We start from the raw sequence: 21,705 nt of genomic DNA, 5'->3' as shown, positions 1-21,705 counted from the left end.
AATCCATGTGTTCATAATGATACTTAAAAAAGAGAACTCACTGGTTACCTTTGGAGAATGCTAGGGAACTAACTCATTATTTTGAAAACTGGTAAATAAAGGGGCAGAGTCAAGATCTATACTGCCTTTCTTACATAAACTGTGTCTTAGGATCAGTAATAATGAGAAGAAATTTCTCTTTATAGAAGAATTCAAGCTAGAAAGAATGATAGAATTAGAATATTGTAATTTTGCAACCTCTGATGTATAGAGGAGGAAAAAAGCACTTTTCTTCTATCCATCTTAGATTCATTGACCAGGGCTCTAAATCAGATTTTTTTTCCTACAATTTAGATAGACAAAAGATGGTTAATGAGAGAAAAACAAGTATATCAATGCATACATTGCTCATGCGCGCGCGCACACACACACACACACTCAGGAGTACTCACAGTAATGCATAGGGGTGGTTAAAACTTGGGCTTAGGTTGGGCACGGTGACTCAGGCCTGTAATCCCAGCATTTTGGGAGGCTAAGATGGGAGGATTGCTTGAGCTTAGGAGTTTGAGGCTAGCCTGGAGAACATGGCAAAACTCTGTCTCTATAAAAAATACAAAAATTAGCTGGGTGTGGTAGGCACACCCGTGGTCCTAGCTACTTAGGAGGCTGAGGTGGGAGGATCATCTCAGCCCAGGAGGTTGAGGCTGCAGTGAGTTGTGATTGGGGCTGTTGCACTGTAGCCTTGATGACTGAGTAAGACTGTCTCAAAAAAGAAAAATAAAAGTTGGGCTTATATAGCATCTTAGCAGAACAATAAATTTGTTGAGTGACAGGACAAAGGAAATGGACTTTGAGTTTCTTGGGGTGGCAACTTGTGAGAAGGCAAATATATGAGGTGGGGGTACTTTTACAAGGGTGATTTTGTATTTATTTTTATTTTTTTTCAGGTAGAAGTCAGGAGGGCAGAGCTCATTCTATGCCTGCTTTTTCTCAGCTGCCTTAAGCTGAAAATAATTATGTTAGAGTGGCATAATTTGGGGTTACATGCTCTGAACCCCTTCAAATGAAATAATGAATTTAGGCAGTGATTATTGGTGGCCTAATTAGTAACATACACATACACACACAAGACAGCCAGAAATTAGGTTTCCTGATGGAGTATGCAAACTGCCTCTGGGGTGGTCTTACCAAAAAGTCAGATTTGAATCTTATTTATTCTCTGGATTTAACTGTCAGTTAACGAAATATAGAGGACAGAGGTTTGTGTTGGATAGCAACACAGGAAAGTAGCCAGCAAAATCCAGACTGTGAGTACTCAACAAGATGGGTGACTTTTTTTTCCAACAAATAAATTGCAAGGAAAAATAGATGGAGAACAAATCATTAGAATTAAAGAGATAATTAGAGATATATCAACCAAGTACACTATATAAGCCTTATTTGTATCCTGCTTCTAACTGTTTAAAAAGTTATGATCAGGTAAATTTGACATTAAGGAAGTAACTATTAACTTAGGTGTGATGTAAAAGAGTCCTTAGAGATGCATTCTGAATTATTTACTGACGAAATGAAATACAGTGACTAGGATTTGCTTCAAACTAATCTACAGGGGGATTGGATTGGGTACAAATAAGACAGCGTTGGCTATAAGTTAATAATTATTGGAGACAGGCAGTGAGTACACGTGGCTTTTTATTATACTCTTTTCTCCACTTTTATATATGTTTAAATTCTCCATAATGTAAAGTTAAATAACTATCTGTATTTGAAATAGAGGAAATAAAAATGCCAATTTAAAAGGTATTTTTGCCTCCATATGAAATAAAATGTTTTCTTAGATATTACTAGTGTTCTTAGTGTTCAGTGGAGAACCACCCTTGTTTCCTTTTGAGAACGGAATTTATTGAGAATAGAGGCAGGAATGATATAGATAATCATAAACATATCAGCTTCATAAAGTAATAACTAAATAACTATTACAAAGCTGGATTACAGGATGTGGCTTTTTTTTTTTTTTTTTGAGATGGATTCTAGCTCTGTCACCTAGGCTGGAGTGGAGTGGTACAATCTCGGCTCATTGCAACCTCTGCCTCCCGGGTTCAAGCGATTCTTCTGCCTCAGCCTCCAGAGTAGCTGGGACTACAGGTGTGCACCACCACACCCAGCTAATTTTTGTATTTTTAATAGAGATGGGGTTTCTCCATATTGGCCAGGCTGGTCTCGAACTCCTTACTTCGTCATCTGCCTGCCTTGGCCTCCCAAAGTACTGGGATTACAGGTATGAGCCACTGTACCCAGCCAGGATGTGACTTTATTATACAACCACAGTGGATTTCCTTACACTTCACCCTAAGTCAGTGAATCCCTGGGGCAACTGAACAGTTGCAGGCCTCCCATTCAGATACAGGCTTACCTCAAAAATAAGAGCAGACCTGTATGTTCCCTCTCTGTGAACATATGAATCTTCAGAAAACCCACAATGGGCTAGGTGTGGTGGCTCACACTTGTAATCCCAGCCATTTTGGGAGGCTGAGGTGGGCGGATCATGAGGTCAGGAGTTCGAGACCAGCCTGGCCAACATGGTGAAACCCCATCTTTACTAAAAATACAAAAATTAACTGGTTGTGGTGGCTGGCACCTGTAATCTCAGCTACTTGGGAGGCTGAGGCAGGAGAATCATTCGAACCCAGGAGGTGGAGGTTGAAGTGGGCCACAGTTGTGCCATTGCACTCCAGCCTGGGTGACAGGGCGAGACTCTCAAAAAAAAATAATAATAATAATTCCTGCAAACTCACAAGGGTCTGAACTGAGCATGCCTAATTCATTGTCTCAAACAAATGGGGCAGAGAGAGACCAAGGATGTTTCTCTAGTAGTAGGTGTCCTCCACGGAAACTTGAGTGCAGGGGAATAGAGGTTCATCTAATAGAAGTCACAGAGGTATTTTTGGTATTCTAACACTGTAACTTTGATATGTAGTTTTCTTTGTATTTGTGATTTGAGGAGGGAAGAACTTAGCAAATATTTTACCTTTGCAAAAAGCCATGAGAACTATGAAATCTTCACTTTATTTGTGAGCTAAAAAAGGACCTTAGACTTTTAGATGTTAGAGTTGTGTTAATATAATACATTCTTTCTTAAGGAAAAGAAATTAGTATTGAAGTAGATCTAATTAAGGAATTAGTACCATCAGTATCTATGGCTCCTGAAAATGCTTTGAAGTTTCTTTCAACTGCTTTATAAGTCTCTTATCTGGATGCTTCTCTAATTTTCTTCAAGTAGTTCTAGCATACAAACAAACATATACTTTAAATGAAAATTGTGCTGTTTTTTTAGTTTTGTCTGGTTTCTAGCATTGTAGTACTATTTTTCAATATTATTTTATTGTAAATAAATGTAATAATGACTTTAGGCAATGATTATCAATGGGTTTTAACATCACACACACAAAAATGACTGCCAGAAATTGTTTCCTGATGGAGTATAGAAACTGCTTATGAAATGATCTTACTAAAAAGTCAGATTTGAATCTGATTAAGTCTATAGATTTAGCGATCAGTTTACTAAAAATGCAGGGTACAGAGGTGCACCTTAGATGACAACACAAGAAAGTAGTCAGCAAAATCTGGACTCAGAACTCTATGAGAGAGACAATGTTTTTCTACAAAAAGTTTGCAAGGAAAAAATAGATGAGAACAAAACAATAGAATAAAAGAGACTTAAGAGATATATCAAACCATTGTGCTGCATAGACCTTATTTACTATGTCCAACTGTAAAAAAAATTATGAGAGGATCATGGAAACTACATAGTATTTTAGTTTTATCATGCATTAGAAAGTACTTGTAGGTTAGGTGGAAAGTTAATTAACCACTGGGGTGCCTGTACTGCCATAATAATGTCCTATTAATATTTTTAGTTTTTCAGTGCTTTGTAGTTATGTAGACATTGAATATAGGAAGATTTATGTTCAGGTTTATGGGCTATACTTTTTATGTCCTTTAAGGTAATATTTGAATTTTGGGGACCTTCACTTAATTGAAATGACTTCACACGAGTAAGAACTATTAAATGAGTTTGTAGCTATTGGACATAAGAATTGTGAAAGCTATTTTTTTTTACAAATCTTTATTAAGCTTTGCTGTAGTTTCAGCCCACTTTTGGAAGGAACAAGAGAATATTTTCTCAGAGATGTTCAAAGAGAAGGTGTTTAGAGGGAATTATTTTTATAAATTAAGATGGTTGTAAGTAAATGTTCTAAGGACTCATGATCTAGACCCTATAGCATCACTTAGTAATGTTGGACTGTGAGTTCTTGAAGGTCAAGAACCATCTCTTGATCTTTATTCTCAGGTTTAAGCATATATATATAGTTAGTGCTTCGTAAGTATTTCTTGAATGACCAAGTGACTTATGGACTATCATAATAAATTTAGTTCTCATAACTAAGGGATGAGAGGATGGAACATTCTAGAAGGTCTACCATAGGTCTTTGTTAAACCATGTTTCAGCTTGTTGAACGTGTTTTTCATGAATATAATTTGTGCTTAGTCATTTAATTGTGTAGTTTCAAGGAGTAGTTTTAAAGACTTGGTTTTAAGTTTTAAAAAAAACTTGAAGTGTATAGATAAAAATTAGACAGGAACATGAAAAAATAGAGAAATTTATTTTTGTGTGTGGTGGGATCCTGGGTTTTAAATTTTTCAAATTTCTAATTTTGCTGTGGTAGTATATTGATACATTAATTATGATAAAAGGAAAATGTGGGGTTACATTACTGTCATTAATGAATATAGTTCACAGAGCCCTTGAACACTTAAGTATTTACTTATTCATTCAACAAGCATTTCTCTTTTTTAAAAATTATTATACTTTAAGTTCTGAGATACATGTGCAGAATGTGCAGGTTTGTTACATAGGTATACACGTGCCATGGTGGTTTGCTATACCCATCAACCCATCATCTACATTAGGTATTTCTCCTATTGCTATCCTTTCCCTAGCCCCCCACCCCCTGACAGGCCCCAGTGTGTAATGTTCCCCTCCCTGTGTCCATGTGTTCTCATCGTTCAAGTCACACTTATGAGTGAGAACATGAGGTGTTTGGTTTTCTGTTCTTTAACAAGCATTTCTTTGGCACTTAAAATCTGCCAGACATAATCAGAGATTCATTAGACTGGCAAGTACCATGTTATAAAGATAAAGATCAATAAATATGGTAATTCTTATAGTTCATAATTCTAAGAAGCGTATTTTTTTCTATTTTAACATCTCTAAAATTTGGGCACATCATGTAATTTGTGTCTTTCAATTGTAATTGGCAGTATGTTTTCCTTAATGGTACATAAAATAAGAGTGTCTTACAATTGATATCTTAAATTTGATGAAATGCAGTACATTTCTAAACAATCATTAAGTTTTAAGATCTCAAAGCAAGAACCACAGGTAACGTGTCTTGACATTTCCCTAACTCCTAGCATGGAATCACACTAAATACATTTTTTGCTAATTGGTAAAGAAACGTTTCTCTCAAAATCTTATCTTTAGGCTTATGTTTTTGTTATCTATTAATTTAGAGTGTTTTAAAAAACTAGTATGTAAAATGCTATCTGGGAATATCACTTTTCTTCCGTTGAATAGTGTAGCTTAAACCTTATTGACATTTGAATCCTTTTTTTATTTTATAGTTCATTACTTTTCAGGAGTTACACTATGCCTTATAATTAGAAATTCCTGGGTTGTATTTTCATTTCTGTTTTGGAGATGGTTGAAGTGTATGCTTGACTGACTAGGGTTTAGTTTAAGATAAACTGATACAGAATAGCTACTTTTTAGTTATCCATCATAGTAGGATGGATAATTGTAATTTGTGAATGATATTGCAACCCTTTGTTAGTTTTTTTAAATGACAGGTACTAATATGTATCAAAGTTATACTGGTTTGTATTTTAAAGCTTAATGTTTCCTTTTTAGGGGAGGTAGTAATAAATACTGAAATGGCAAAAAAAAAAAAAAAAAAAAGGTAGCAATAGAATATATATGGGAATAAAAGGCCTAAATAGTCTACCAACCCCATAATTGACGTTGGAGCAATAAAAAGTTGGCTGAGATTTTATGCATTACTATTGAGCCTTGTTTATATTTAACTTTTGTTCCCTACTGATTGAATTAAAGTGTGAGGTGAAATGCTGTATATCCCATTTCTAAACTGTCAGCTGTTCTCAGTCGTCTCTCATTGTGAACTCATGAAAGTCAAACATAATAAAACAGGAATAAGTTAAAAGTTAGGGTTAGAAAAAAAGTATGTATTTTTAAACTTGCAGTCTTCTAAATGGCAGAAAAGCAATTACGAGTTTAAAAAATCAATAGAAATTGATGTGTTATAACAAAGAACACTTAAGACCTTGAGTCCTGCCCTCCTCACCATCACTACACACAAAAAAAGAAATCAATAGCCCCAGAAACATGAGCTGCTAAAGGTTTACTTCCAGCAGCTATTTTTGATATTTAAGGTACTGTTTACTAATATGATTGCGAAAATGTAGATAATTAAGCATAGGAAATGTATTTTTATTTTTAAAATCATTTTCTTTTTAATCTTTCGATCTTTTGTATCTTTTTAAAATAAGAATAAATGATAGGCATGGATTTAAAAATAACTCTTAGCGTGATTTTTAGCTAGTTACCTACATCTAAAAGGTCCTTTCCATTAAAGATATATAGCTCTATATTTAAAAATTATTAAAAGACTTTGTCAGACTGTATTTGATCAATTTCATATCTCCTGAATACTCTTAGTTCTATCAGAAGTAGATGTACTCAAAGGGTTTTGAAATAAGAACTGAGTATGGAAATTGTCTGAGCCAGTGAAGACACTGAACTTTGAAACTGAAGATAAGAAATTTGAACATGAAGCTCATTTTGAAGTGTTAAGGAAAGTATCGCATGACTGAAGTAGTGGGATTTTCTTATCTCATAAAGTGGTAAAATCCATCAGAACAGATGCTCTCCTAGGAACAAAGTGATTTCTGTGTCCAATGTATCAGTTCTCTCCTTTTCCCCCAATGATACGTGTATGTAACAATGTTTTCTTGAATTAAGACATCAAGACATACTCAGATTTTGTGAAACTCACAGCAGATTGTTAAATATATTTGCATATTAATAGCCCAGAGCTATTAGTGGAATATCATTTCTTAATGGTTGTTCATTATAAGGGGCCAGTTATATGTCATTCATAGCTGGGTCTCTTTAACACCACTTCTTTCTCTCTTACTGAAAATAAAAACACCTGAATTTGAGTGAAAGCAATATTATGGGGACAATTTTAAACTGATTCTGAGTCGTTAAATATTATGTATGAACTTGTGTGTGACATTAACAATAAACTATTTCACATGCTTAAAATGTGATTATTGTATTCTACTGTGTTGGGTTAGTATAATATGATGATGATGAATTTTAGTATAATATGATGATGAATAATCCTGTATGAGGGTTATTCCTCTTGATAGTGTTTGTGTTAAGGATATCTTCTACTCTACAGAATTTGGTGATTGTCCCTGTATATATGGTGAATGGGTTGTAAAAAGGAGAGAGAAGCTATAGCAGAGTATCACAGCTCGTTTTTCATGCCAAGAGACAGACTTTACCTCCACATTTCAAGCATCTTCACTAAAAAACAACAAAAAACCCTTAAAAATCCTCAAATCTTCCAAACCAAGAACAAAGCATTTATGTGGAAGTCTAAGGAGTTAAGCTGAGCAAAGGAGAGATCTTGATTTTAAACAATAGTTGTTTACAGAGAGAATAATAGAAATAATGAATTTATCTAACATCATAATCCGTTCCACCCCTGGAATATCACTTTCTATCACTGAAGCCACTTCTCAGCTTGGTTTCATTTCATTTAAGCCAGGGATTTCTTAAAATCATAGAATTTTAAAGCAAAGAAGGACTTTAAAGATTATTTTTACATTTCTAGCAGGTTATTATTTGTAACCCAATAAATGTCTTATTTATCTTTTGATCTTCCATACCTGGTATAGAACCTGGAATGTGTTTCATAAATATTTTTAAAATTAGCTTTAAGAACTTGATCTTCATTCATATTAGTAAGTCAAATTACCACTAATAAGGTTTGATGGTTCTTAATCTTAGTAATTAAATGTCACCAGTGATTTTTTTTTCTTGACTCTTTTTTTCCTCACTAGATTTGCATCTGCTGGTGATGATGGAATTATAGTTGTGTGGAATGCCCAGGTGTGTATTGAGTATGTGTGGATTGTGTAATAAAGATATGATATAGTTGAGTATGCATTCATATAAATACTATCTGGGGATATATTTGCATATCATTATTATTAATTGACAGATCAATATTTAAAAAGAGCTACTTAGAATAAATCCATTTACAGTGGGGACCAGTATTTCATAATGAAGAGGGAAAGTTTTTATAAATTAAGATTTTTTTTTCTGGCTGGGTGTGGTGGCTCATGCCTATAATCCCAGCACTTTGGGAGACCAGGACAGATGGATAACTTGGCCCAGGAGTTTGAGAACAGCTTGGCCAACACAGCAAGACCTTGTCTCTACTAAATGTAGATATCAGCTGGTCATAGTGACACACACCTGTAATCTCAGTTACTCAGGAAGCTAAGGCCCGAGAATTGCTTGAACCTGGGAGGCGGAGGTTGCAGTGAACTGAGATCATGCCACTGCACTCCAGCCTGGGTGACACAGTGAGACTGTCTCCAAAAAAAAAGGTTTTTTCCTAAGAAACAAATGCCAAATTATGAAAATTTCAAAAATACAAAATTTTAATCTTATTTAACAAAATTTAGGTTATCAGTAGCTATGCCCTGATAGTTTAAAAATGAATAAATTAATTCATCCAAAATGAATAAATGAATTGTGTTGATTTTTGTGAGACACACAAGTTTTCTTTCAACAGTGTATGATAGCATAATATAACATTCTTCTCATGTTTGACTTAATAATATTACAAAAGACTTTAAAAAGAATACTTAAGGCTTCACCAAGTTTCTCCAGAGCCTCTCTTCCTGATCATTTGTTACTCAAATTATTCTTTTCTGAAGTATTTATCTTCCTTTTGCCTTTATTTTGGATTGTTATCTAGTCTGACTCTGTCAGTTCTTTATTTTTGAATGGCTTTGCCTGTGATAAAAGTAATTCTTTAACATTATTTTCACCACATTCATGAAATCCTGCAATCTTGGAAAGATTTGCAACTTACATTGTATCTTTGCATGTTTACTACTTGGAAAATTAGTGAGAGACTGATGGATGAAGACATTGGATGGGTGGGAATAGATGTTGGTTTTAAATAGAGATGGAGTGGCAACTAACTTTCTAAGTGGTTAACAAACTAGTGGATATATATATATATATATATATGTGTGTGTAGATACATATACCATTGTTATGCTGACTTTGATTTTCTTCTACAACCTTCTAATTGTGAAGATTTAAATAACAAATACTTGGACAATGAGGACTCCCTATTTTTTTTCCTACAAATTAAGTTACTGATGTTTTTATGCTTAATTTACACAATATATATTTTTGAAATTTAGAAAAAAGAATACTCCTTAACAATTTTTATAAAAATACACTAAAAATTAGCATTTTTGTATTAGAAAAATAATCAAAATTGTTTATGGCTATTCTTTCAGCATTTGTTTACATTTTGTGTGATTGCCCGAGTTAAATAAATTCTGAAAAAGTAATTTTAAATGGAATGTATATCTATCTTCTATATGGCAGTTGTACTTAATGTTGTCATTTATGATTATCTAAATTGTGAAAGCTAAGCCTATTAACATTTTTATGGTATTTCAGACAGGAGAAAAACTTCTAGAACTGAATGGACACACTCAAAAGATAACAGCTATTATTACATTTCCTTCCTTGGAATCTTGTGAAGAAAAACATCAACTCATCTTGACAGCCTCTGCTGATAGAACAGTTATTATATCCTTTAATCTGGAAGAAATGAACAGGCTATAGTGGCCCAACGAGCCACTACATAGTCTTTAGCTGATAGGGTCTTGTCTGTGTATTCTTGTTTTAGCAACAATGATTTTGTTCTGTTCTTTATAAGATACCATTTATTAGGCATCTGAAAAGTATTAGACTGGAAAGAGGTTAAAGGTTCTGATTGATGGAAACTCCATGACTAATGCTGTTCTTTCTAAGTTACTCCATCAGGTTGTATAAAATTGAGGAAATGGGAGAATGTGGACTTAAAAATATTTATTTTATTATCTCAATTTGCTTTTCAATTTAGGGAAACAATCATGAGTAGAACTGGAGAATAATTCATATTTCTTTTTCTCACTGTGCAGCAGAAGAAACAAACCAAATGGTTCCAACCCATAAAAATCTTTTGAGCATCTGAGTCTGATAGAAAAGTGAATTACTGTTTGCTCAGTGTTTAATATTTAATAATTAAAAACAGTTTTATAAAAGTAAAATTACTTTTTCTTTACCCATACTTGAGGTAAAAAGTTAAGATGGAACAGCAGTAGTAAAGTGCTATGTGTAACAGACATTGTTCTAATTGTTTTACATATATTAACTCATTTCATCTTTAAAATTAGCCATTTGACAAAGGTATTTTTAATTATTTACAGATGAAATAATAGAGTCACAGAGAGGTTGAGTAACTTCCTCAAGGCACACAGCCAGTGTAGGGCAGAACTGGCAAGTAGTCTAACTGCAGAGTTAGAGCTCCGAACCACTATACAATACTGCCTTCATAAAATGTTTTCTGTAAACAGACTTAGCTCTTTGATATCTGTATGAGGAACTGGATTTGTGAAGTCCAGAGTCAAGTGCTATGGATAACTATAGTCTTTCATTACTTTTATTTTTTTTTTTAAAAAAGGTGTCAGATTGATTTTTCTTTCTTTTTTTCTTTTCTTTTTTTTTTTTTTTTTGAGACGGAATCTTGCTGTCACCCAGGCTGGAGTGCAGTGGTATGATCTCACTACAACCTCTGCCTCCTGGGTTCAAGCTACTCCCAAGTAGCTGGGACTACAGGTGTATGCCACCACACCTGGCTAATTTTTTTTTTGTATTTTTAGTAGAGACGAGGTTTCACCTTATTGGCCAGGCTGGTCTTTAACTTCTGACCTCGTGATCTTCCCTCCTTGGCCTCCCAAAGTGCTGGGATTACAGGCGTGAGCCACTGTGCCCAGCCAAGATAAGCATAAGTATATGCTTATCTGGAAGTTATGTTTAAAAGGTTTCAAGCATTGGTGAAATTAAGTTTTGGAGTAAGCCCAAGGTACCGGTGTTTCTTGGGCTCTTATAGAACCAAGACACAGACTCTAACATGCTTTAAATGAGTTCATCAGCTGAAGTGGTTTCTAGATAGTTTATAGCTGAAAAAATGTCAAGAAAAGGTTTAAATGGGGATAAACTCTTTCTATACATACACATATGTGCACGAACACATATATGTATTATATATGTGTGTGATTATGATACAGCATTAACAAGGGCATAAAATTCATTCACATGGTTAGGTCAGAGTTGCTTTATTACTACTGCTCTATAGAGGCAAATATTTTATGGACTAATGCTCTCTTTTTCAGTATCAGTGTAATTTTTGCAAAAATAGAATTTAAAATACTTTCTTTTTATTAGACCACTACTAAGAAACTATAACAATATTTTGAGGCCGTGATTAAAATTGTAGTACAGAAGTTAGTACAGTTAGCTGGGACAGTGTCACTGTGAATTTTACCTATAAGTGATAGTATGGACTCATTTCCTTTGCTGAATGACTTTTGTTGTTAGAAAAAATTCTAGGCTGCTTATTTGGCAGTCTCTTTTACCCAGATGAGTTCTAAATTTACTCTGTTTGGGTTTTTACTACAGGTTGAGCATCCCTAATTTGAAAATCCAAAATCTGAATTGCTCCAAAATCCAAAACTTTTTAAGCACTGATATGATGCCACAAGTGGAAGATTTTCTACCTGACATCATGTGACAGGTTGCAGTCAAAATTTTGTTTAATGCACAGAATTACCAAAAATACTGTATAAAACTACCTTCAGGTTATGTGTATAAGGTATATATGAAAATAAATGAATTTTGTATTTAGACATGGGTTCCATCCCCAAGATAGCTCATTATGATATGTACATATTCTAAATTCCAAAAAAAAAAAATCAGAAACACTCTGGTCTTAAGCATTTTGGATAAGGGATACTCAACCTGTAAAAAAGTTTCTTAATTAAATGCTGAAGTAGATAATTTTTTTTTTTTTTTGAGACTGAGTCTCACTCTGTTACCAGGCTGGAGTGCAGTGGCACGATCTTGGCTCACTGCAACCTCCGCCTCCCGAGTTCAAGTGATTCTCCTGCCTCAGCCTCCTGAATAGCTGGGACTACAGCTGTGTACCACCACGCCCAGCTAATTTTTTTTATTTTTAGTAGAGAGACAGGGTTTCACCATGTTGGCCAGGATGGTCTCTATCTCTTAACCTCATGATCTACTTGCCTTGGCCTCCCAAAGTGCTGGGATTATAGGCATAAACCACTGCGTCCGGTCAGGTAGGTAATTTTTTAAAGCCTTACGAGCCCAAGTAACTGAATATTAAACATTCAGCTTGCGAATAGTGAAATAAGTGAAAAGGCTGTGAGATACTACTAGAATTCTGGTAAATGTAAGGCCAGAAAATATTTCCTAATTACTGGGAGCACTTTTTATATGCTAGCACTTTCTTTAGTGTGTTATATACATAAAATGCAATTCTCATGATGATCTAGCTCCATCTAAAACATGACATAGAATATAGATAGTCCCCACCCTGGGTGGTTTGACTTACAATTTTTCAACTTTATGATGGTGTGAAAGTGAGCTGCATTAAGTGGAAACTGTACTTTGAATGTTGAAGTTTGTTATTTTCCCACACTAGTGATACATGGGACAGTCGTCTTTCCCAGTGCTGTGCAGCAGCAGCCTGGAGCTACAGCTCCTCGTCAGCTATGAGATCTCAAGGGTAAACAGCCTTACTCTACAGTTACTATGTTGCCAGATGACTTATTTTTTCGCCCAACTGTAGGCTTATGTAAGTGTTCTGAGCACATGTAAGTTAGGCCAGGCTAAGCTACAATGTTTGATAGATGTGTTAAATGCATTTTAATTTAGAATATTTTCCACTTAGAATGGGTTTATTGTTTCTCTAAGTCCAGGCACATCTGTATAATACAAATATAACAAAAGGCATTGGACATGATAAGTTTAACTAGTTTGTAAAATTAGGTTCAATTTTTAATACATGCATATACATTTGTATACATAGTATATATATGTATGTAAATTTGTTTTCAGACATGGTTTAAAATGTATTTCTTACTACAGAAATGGTGTAAAAGTTTGAAAATCATTGTGCTGCTTAAGTCAAACTAAACTTGGATGTTTTATGAGAGGCCCTCTGATTATATTAAATGCAAATTCAGATAATAGTAATACACTGTTAATGTCTTCTCAAATCAAGATAACAGTAGTAAATCATTCTATCCACATTATGGGGAGCTTTCAGTAAATTTTAATGGACGTGATAGTTTTTGGTATAAGTACTTTATGTTCATGCTTATTAAATTATGGTAGACTATTCTGGAGAATAAACTTTAAACAGTTGCAATATGTGGCGCTTGTAAAGACTCAGTACTTCAGACCACTCATTCTGTTGGCATTTTCAAATAATTCGATAGTAAAATTTACTTCAAACTTATTTTAGATCATAAGCCTGCTCTGTTAAGTTGATGACTCACTATATGAATTCATTTTTGTGGTAGTATAAACGCTATTTTATGTTTTATTTAAAGATTTTCTAACTGCTTAACATTTTTGTGGTTTAATTGTTAATTAGAAAAGTTATCTCATAATTAAGATTTTAAAATTCTGTTTAGAAATTATTCCTTAACATAAATTTAGGTGTGGGACAGTGATACTGGCAGACAAGTTCAGAGAATATCTTGCTTCCAGTCTACTGTAAAGGTAAAATCTTAAATATGGCAATCTGTTTTTATCTGAGAAGACATGGTTTAAAAAGTTAGAAGAAATTACTTTTGTGGGTCTTAACGAATTATTTCTTTCACACACCTGTTGTCATTTGATTCTTCTAAGACCAGATTTTTGAGAGCATATATATTAAGTGGTAGAATGTTTCAATTTGAATTTAGAGCAAGGGATAATCCCTATGGCAAGTTAAGCAAAAAGGTAGTACCTGGTATGTTTCTATAGGTAATTCTAGGAAGAAATGTTACTTTGCAGAATGACCATAATAGTAGCTGGTCTGTTTTTTTTATACTTTGAATTTAAAATATACAGTTATTTGTCCCTTGACCTCCACCTTCTCTAAGGTCATAAAGGTAAGACATGTCAGTTACTTAGTTTAAAAACTAAAAATCTTATATTGCTAATTTGCTGCTACTGTTAGGTTTATTCATTTTACAAACAAATATTAATTGGGGCTTATATGACAGGAACTCTGCTACATTTTAGAGAAACAAACATAGGTAATACTGGGTTGCTTATGATTTCTACAGAAATGACCTTAAGTGTTTGGAGGAAGTACCACTATTTTTAGTAATGTAACCAAGTTTTGGAAAAGGTAGTAGTAGTATTAGATGTTCCCTCATTTACTTTAAGGATAACTGATCTTTATATTGGAGCTAACTCTTTTGTTCCTTTTCTTCTTAATGTAAAAAGAATTGTTGTGTGCCAGTAGTAGCCATCTCATGGCACTGTGCTGTTAAAAGTATCAACTTAGTAAAGTTTCAGGGGAAGAAAGTGCCATAGACTATATATGCTTATATCTAACTTAACAATGGATTTTTTAAGAAGTCATTAAAGTATTGATTTGACTAAAATCTCTATACTTTATGTGACCTAAATGATGCACCTTTTACATTCCTTTAAAAATATTCTTGCTGTCTGAAAAACTAAGGTCATTAAGTTTCCAATGAAAAGATGTGGCATGAAGGAACAAAGGAGGAGAAAAAATTTAATGTATTTGGGGGAAATTCCTTTGGTAAACTGTGTTATGAACTGATTATGGGAACTGGTCACATAAAATGTATCTTATTCCAGTATACTGAAAGTAGTTTTAAAAGGGGTTTTACTGTAATATGAATCAGCTACATATTTGTATTTGTTTTCTCCTGCTGTAATCCTGTTTCACACAAATACTGCTAAAAAAAATAGCATTGCATTCATTTAGTTCAGTGGTTAAGTTGTTCTTGAATAGATAGTTTATCAAATAAATTTATATCCCTAATATAAGAAATACTATTATTTATTTTTTGAACTAGCAAAAATTTTTATAAGGGTTGGTGTTAGCAAGGAGTAGTGAAATTGGCATTTTATTGCATATTGAGACTATAAATTGATATGATCTTCCCAGAAAGTAGTTTGGCATTATGAATGAATCTAAAGAAATTACTATAGGCATTAATCCAGTGATCATTCTAGAAAACTCTTTAAAGGAAATAATCAGAAAATAGGGCAGAGATTTATGAACAGAAATGTGTACTACAAATACATTTTTATAAATGGATGATTGGAAGTGTCCTACATGTCTTATAAGAAAATAAATTATGGATATATATACTAAAAATTATATTTCAGAAGAATATTAAAAGAGGAAAACGCTAGTGGTAAAATGTTAAGAAACAAAACCATATATTATTCTCAACAAAATATTATCAAACCAAATCCAGCAACATCTAAAAAGGAAGCAGTTACCATGACCAAGCGGATTTATTCCTGGAATATGAGCTTAGTTTAAAATCTGACAATGAAATATACCATAGTAAGAATAAAGGAAAAAAACCAAGGATTGTCGCAATAGAAACAGAGAAAGCATTTGACAAACTAGACAACACCCTCTTGTGATAACAATACTCAACAAATTAGGAATAGATGAGAATTTCCTCAGCCTAATAAAGGGCATCTTTGAAAAATCTCATAGCTAATTTCATATTAATGGTGAAAGGCTAGGCTGGGTGTGGTGGCTCATGCCTGCAATTCCAGCACTTTGGGAGACCAAGGTGAGTGGATTACTTGAGCTCAGGAGTTCTAGACCAGCCTCAGCAACATGGTGAAACTTCTTCTCTACCAAAAAAAAAAAAAGAGGAGATTCCGCCAAGATGGCTGAATAGGAACAGCCCCAGAGCACAGTTCCCAGCAAGAGACACAGAAGGCGAGAGAACTCCGTATTTCCAACTGAGGTACCAGGTTCATTTCAGTGGGACTGGTTGGACAGTGAGTGTAGCCCAAGGAGGGCAAACCGAGGCAGGGCTGGGCACTGCCTCACCTGGGAAGTGCAACTGACTGGAGGATCAAGAACTTCCCCCCTCCAGTACTCTGGTTCAGATACTGCACTTCTCCCATGAGCTCTGCAACCCACAGACCAGGAGATCCCCACCAGGCTGAAAAGTGCCCCAAATTAACAGCTCAGATCTGAGGGGCAGCTCTGGCTGGTGCTGTGGGTTGTCGGCACAGATCTGGGCAGACATTTTGGCTAGCACTGAGAGTGACTGCAGGGTGGAGCTACCCACTCCCTAGAAAGAGGGGGAGCTGAAAGCAGGTGATAAGGTTGGGCAGGTCCCACCCCCACAAAGACCAGCAAACTGAAGCCCTCTCGCATGAGAGTTTCGCAGCTAGCACATCAGTTCGAGCTCAACCTGAGATGATTGAGCTTGGTGGGGGAAAGGGCGTCTGCCATTGCCGAGGAGGATCTAAATCTACCTGTGTAAACAAAAGCCAGAGGAAGCATACACAGCAGCTAGACTGAGTCTGTGACAGCCCAGCAGTGCCTCTGCAGGCAGACAAGGGACAGATTGCCTCCTCAAGTGACTCCCTGACCCCTGTATAACCAAAAAGACCCCTCATACAGGAGATCTCTGGCTGACACCTGGTGGGTACCCTTCTGGGATGAAGCTATCAGAGGAAAGATCAGGCAACAATCTTTGCTGTACTGCAAACCCCACGGGTGATTCCCAGACAAGCAAGGTCTGGAGTGGACCTCCAAGCAGTCCTACAGCAGAGGGACCAGACTGTTAGAAGGAAAACTAAAAAACCAAAAGAAATAGCTTCAGCATCAACAGAAAGGATGTCCACTCAGAGACCCCATCTGCAGTCACCAACTTCAAAGATCAAAGGTGGATGAATCCACGAAGATGGGAAGCAACCAGCACAAAAAGGATAAAACCATCAAAGACCATAATGCTTCTCCTCCTCCAAGGGATCACAACTCCTCACCAGCAAGGGAACAAAACAGGATGGAGAATGAGTTTAAGGCTTCAGAAAGTGGGTAGTAACAAACTTCTGTGAGCTAAAGGAATATGTTCTAACCCAATGCAAAGACACTAAAAACCTTGAAGAAAGGTTAGATGAAACGCTAACTAGAAAAGCCAGCTTAGAGAAGAAAATAACCGATTTGATACAACTAAAAAACACAGCATGAGAACTTCGCAAAGTGTACACAAGTTTCAATAGCCGAATAGATCAAGCAGAATAAAGGGTATCAGAGATTGAAGATCAACTCAATGAAATAAAATGAGAAGGCAAGATTAGAGAAAAAGAGAGTGAAAAGAAATGAACAAAGCCTCCAAGAAATATGTTATTATGTGAAAAGACCTAATCTATGTTTGATCAGTGTACCTGAATGTGACAGGGAGAATGAATCCAAGCTGGAAAACACTCTAGAATATTATCCAGCAGAACTTCCTCAACTTAGCAAGGCAGACCAATATTCAAGTCCAGGAAATACAGAGAATGCCACAAAGATATTCCTCAAGAAGAACAACCCCAAGGTACATCCCATGTTCATGGTTAGGAAGAATCAATATTGTGAAATGGCCATGGTGACCAAAGTCATAGATTCAGTGTTATCCCCATCAAGATACCTACGACCCTTTTCACAGAACTAGAAAAAAACACCTTAAACTTCATATGGAACCAAAAGAGAGCCTGCATAGCCAAGACAATCCTAAGCAAAAAGAATAAAACTGGAGATGTCACGCTACCTGACTTCAAACTATACTACAAGGTTACAGTAATCAAAACAGCATGGTACTGGTACCAAAACAGATATAGACCAATGGAACAGAACAGAGGCCTCGGAAGTAACGCCACACATCTACAACTATCTGATCTTTGACAAACCTGACAAAAACCGGCAATAGGGAAAAGATTCCCTGTTCAGTAAATGGTGTTGGGAAAACTGGCTAGCCATGTGCCGAAAGCTGAAACTGGACCCCTTCCTTACACCTTACACTAAAATTAACTCCAAATGGATTAAAGATCTAAACATAACACCTAACACCATAAAAACCCTAGAAGAAAACCTAGACAAAACCATTCAGGACATAGGCATAGGCAAGGACTTCATGACTAAAATACCAAAAGCAATGGCAACAAAAGCCAAAATACACAAATGGGATCTAATTACACTTAAGAGCTTCTGCACAGCAAAAGAAACTGTCATTAGAGTGAACTGGCAACCAACAGAATGGGAAAAAATTTTTGCAATCTACCCATCTGACAAAGGACTAATATCCGGAATCTACAAAGAAATAAAGCAGATCTACAAGAAAAAAACAAACCCATTCAAAAGTGGGTGAAAGATAGGAACAGACTCCTTTCAAAAGAAGACATGTATGCGGCCACCAAACATATGAAACAATGCTCATCATCACTGGTCATTAGAGAAATGCAAATCAAAACTACATTGAGATACCATGTCACGCCGGTTAGAATGGTGATCATTAAAAAATCTGGAGACAACAGATGCTGGAGAGGATGTGGAGAAATAAGAACACTTTTACACTGTTGGTGGGAGCCTAAATTAGTTCAACCATTGTGGAAAACAGTGTGGTGATTCCTCAACGGTTTAGAAATAGAAATTCCATTTGACCCAGCAATCCCATTAGTGGGTATATACCCAAAGGATTATAAATTGTTCTACGATAAAGACACATGCATATGTATGTTCATTTTGGCACTGTTTACAATAGCAAAGACTTGGTACCAACCCAAATGCCCATCCGTGATAGACTGGACAAGGAAAACGTGGCACATATACACCACAGAATACTATGCAGCCATAAAAAAGGATGAGTTCCTGTCCTTTGTAGGGCCGTGGATGAATCTGGAAACCATCATTCTCAGCAAACTGACACAAGAACAGAAAACCAAACAACGCACATTCTCACTCATAGGCAGATGTTGAACAATGTGAACACATGGGTTACAGGGAGGGGAACATCACACACTGGGGTCTGTTGGGGGGTGGGGGGCTAGGGGAAGGACATCGGGGGGTGGGGATGTTGGGGAGGGATAACATTGGGAGAAACGCCTGATGTAGGTGACGGGGGGATGGAGAGAATAAACCACCATGGCATATGTGTACCTATGCAACAATCCTGCAAGATCTGCACATGTACCCTGCACAAGTACAATAAAAAAAAAAAAAAAAAAAATCAGTCGGGCCTAGTGGCATGTGCCTGTAATCCCAGTTACTTGGGAAGCTGAGGTGGAAGGATCCCTTGAGTCCAAGAGTTCGAGGCTGCAGTTGCAGTTGTGCCACTGCACCCTAGCCTGGGCGATAGAGCAAGACCCTATCTCCAAAAGAAAAAAAATGGTGAAGGACAAATAATTTCCCTCAAAGATCAGGCACAAGATAAGGATGTCTGCTCTCAGCACATCTGTTTAACATCATACTGGAGGTTCCAGCTAGGGCAGTTGGGCAATAAAAAAATAAATGACATCCATATTGGAAAAGAAGAAATAAAACTATCTCTGTTCCCAAATGACATGATCTTGTGTATATAGAAAATCCTAAGTCCACAAACAAACTATTCAGGCTAATGAATGGATTTAGCAAGGCTTCAGGATATAACATCAACACACAGAAATCAACTGTATTTCTATTCGCTAGCAATGAACATCCAAAAATGAAATTAAGAAATTATTATTCCATTTACAGCAGCAGCCAAAAGAATAAAATACTCAGAAATAGATTTAGGCTGGGTGTGATGTCTTATGCCTATAATCCTAGCACTTTGGGACGCCAGGGTGGGAGGATTGCTTGAGGCCAGGAGTTCAAGACCAACCTGGCCAACATAGTAATACTCCCTCACTATTAGAAGAATTTAAAGAAGTATGAGACTTACATACCCCAAACTACAAAACACTGTTGAAAGATATTAAAGATCTAAATAAATGGAAAGACATCCTGAGTGTATGGATCAGATTTACTGTTGTTATGATTCTACCACTACCCACATTGATCTACAGGTTGAACCCAATCTTTATCAAAATTGTAGCTGACTTTTTTTTTTTTTTAAGAAATTGACAAGCTGATTCTAAAATTCATATGGGAGTGCAAGGGACCCAGAATAGCCAGAACAATCTTAAAATGGAAAAACAAAGTTCCAAGACACTTCTCAATTTCAGAACTCAGTATGAAGCTACAGTAATCAAGACTATGGTATTGGCATAATGATAGACATGCAGATCAATTGAATAGAACTAAAGGTCCAGAAATAAAGTCTCATGTAGCCAATTGATTTTTTGACAAGCATGCCAAGAACCTCTAATGGGAGAAAGAATAGTCTCTTCAAAAAATGATGCAGTGTCAATTGGACATCTACATACAAAATAATGAAATTTTATCTGTACTTCATGTCATATCCAAAAGTTAAAATGGATCAAAGACCCAAATATAAGAGCTGAAACTACAGAAATCTAGGGAGAAATATTGCAGCAGATCTTTGTGACCTTGAGCTAGGTGTCTTAAATAGACATCAAAAGCATATCAACAACAACAAAAAAAGATAAATTGGATCTCATCAAAATGAAAAGTTTTTGTGCTTAAAAGTGAAAGGACAGCCCACAGAACTGGAGAAAATATTTTCAAATCGTTTATCTGATAAGGGACTTGTGTCTACAATATATAAAGAATCCAACAATAAGAAGGCAAATACTCCAAATAAAAATAGACAAAAGATTTGAAAGAAAAATTTTTCCAAAGAAGATAAATAAATGTCAGATAATCACATGAAAAGGAGTTTCAACATCATTAGTCATTAGAGAAATGCAAGTCAAAACCACAGTGAAGTACTATTTCGTACATACTAGAGTGGCTTCTTACCTAAAAGACAAGTGTTGGTAAGAATGTGGAGCAGTTGTAACCTTCCTACATTGCTGGTGGGATCTAGAATGATATAACCACCTTGGAAAGCACTTACAGAATTATCATTTGACCCAGCAGTCCCCAAGAGATATGAAAATGTGTTAGTCCATATAAAAATGTGTACATGATTGTTCATAGCAACATTATTCATAATAGTCAAAAAGGGAAACAACCTAAATGTCCATCAACTGATGAATAAACACAATGTATACCCACACAGTGGAATACTATTTGGCAGTAAAAAGAAATGAAATGCTGGCATAAAAAATTCAGAAATTAGACAGGGTGGGGCCACTGTATTGGTTATTTTCAACTCTTTTAATCCAACAGTTTTAAAAGCAGCCCTGCTCAGCCTAGGCAAAGTTACTCTCTGCCTTTTATTTTCTCTTCTCTCTTGCTCTTGCTCTTTTTCTCACTTAGAGTCAGTGGGCGAGGAGAGTACTATTAAAGGTCAAGGGCTTATGCGGTACTTGAAACACTCACTTTCCTG

At 35.6% G+C, this 21,705-nt stretch overlaps 1 protein-coding gene across 2 annotated transcripts in view; it reads left to right on the top strand.

Annotated features, from left to right (window-relative positions):
• The window catches only part of WDR41 (WD repeat domain 41), a 59,376-nt gene that overhangs the window by 8,400 nt on the left and 29,271 nt on the right, over positions 1-21,705 (top strand). For both annotated transcript variants that reach the window (XM_012462122.2, XM_012462121.2), the window contains exons 3-5: positions 8,191-8,239; positions 9,839-9,970; positions 13,949-14,011. In XM_012462122.2, the coding sequence (XP_012317545.1) occupies positions 8,191-8,239; positions 9,839-9,970; positions 13,949-14,011 (244 nt within the window). The remainder of the gene's footprint in view (positions 1-8,190; positions 8,240-9,838; positions 9,971-13,948; positions 14,012-21,705) is intronic.

The sequence above is a fragment of the Aotus nancymaae genome, unplaced genomic scaffold (genome assembly GCF_030222135.1).
Source record: "Aotus nancymaae isolate 86718 unplaced genomic scaffold, 86718_ANA_hifiasm-v0.15.2.pri h1tg000014l, whole genome shotgun sequence".
Classification (NCBI taxonomy): domain Eukaryota; kingdom Metazoa; phylum Chordata; class Mammalia; order Primates; family Aotidae; genus Aotus; species Aotus nancymaae.
Note: the sequence above shows the minus strand (reverse complement) of the source record. Positions and strands in the feature narration are given on the sequence as shown.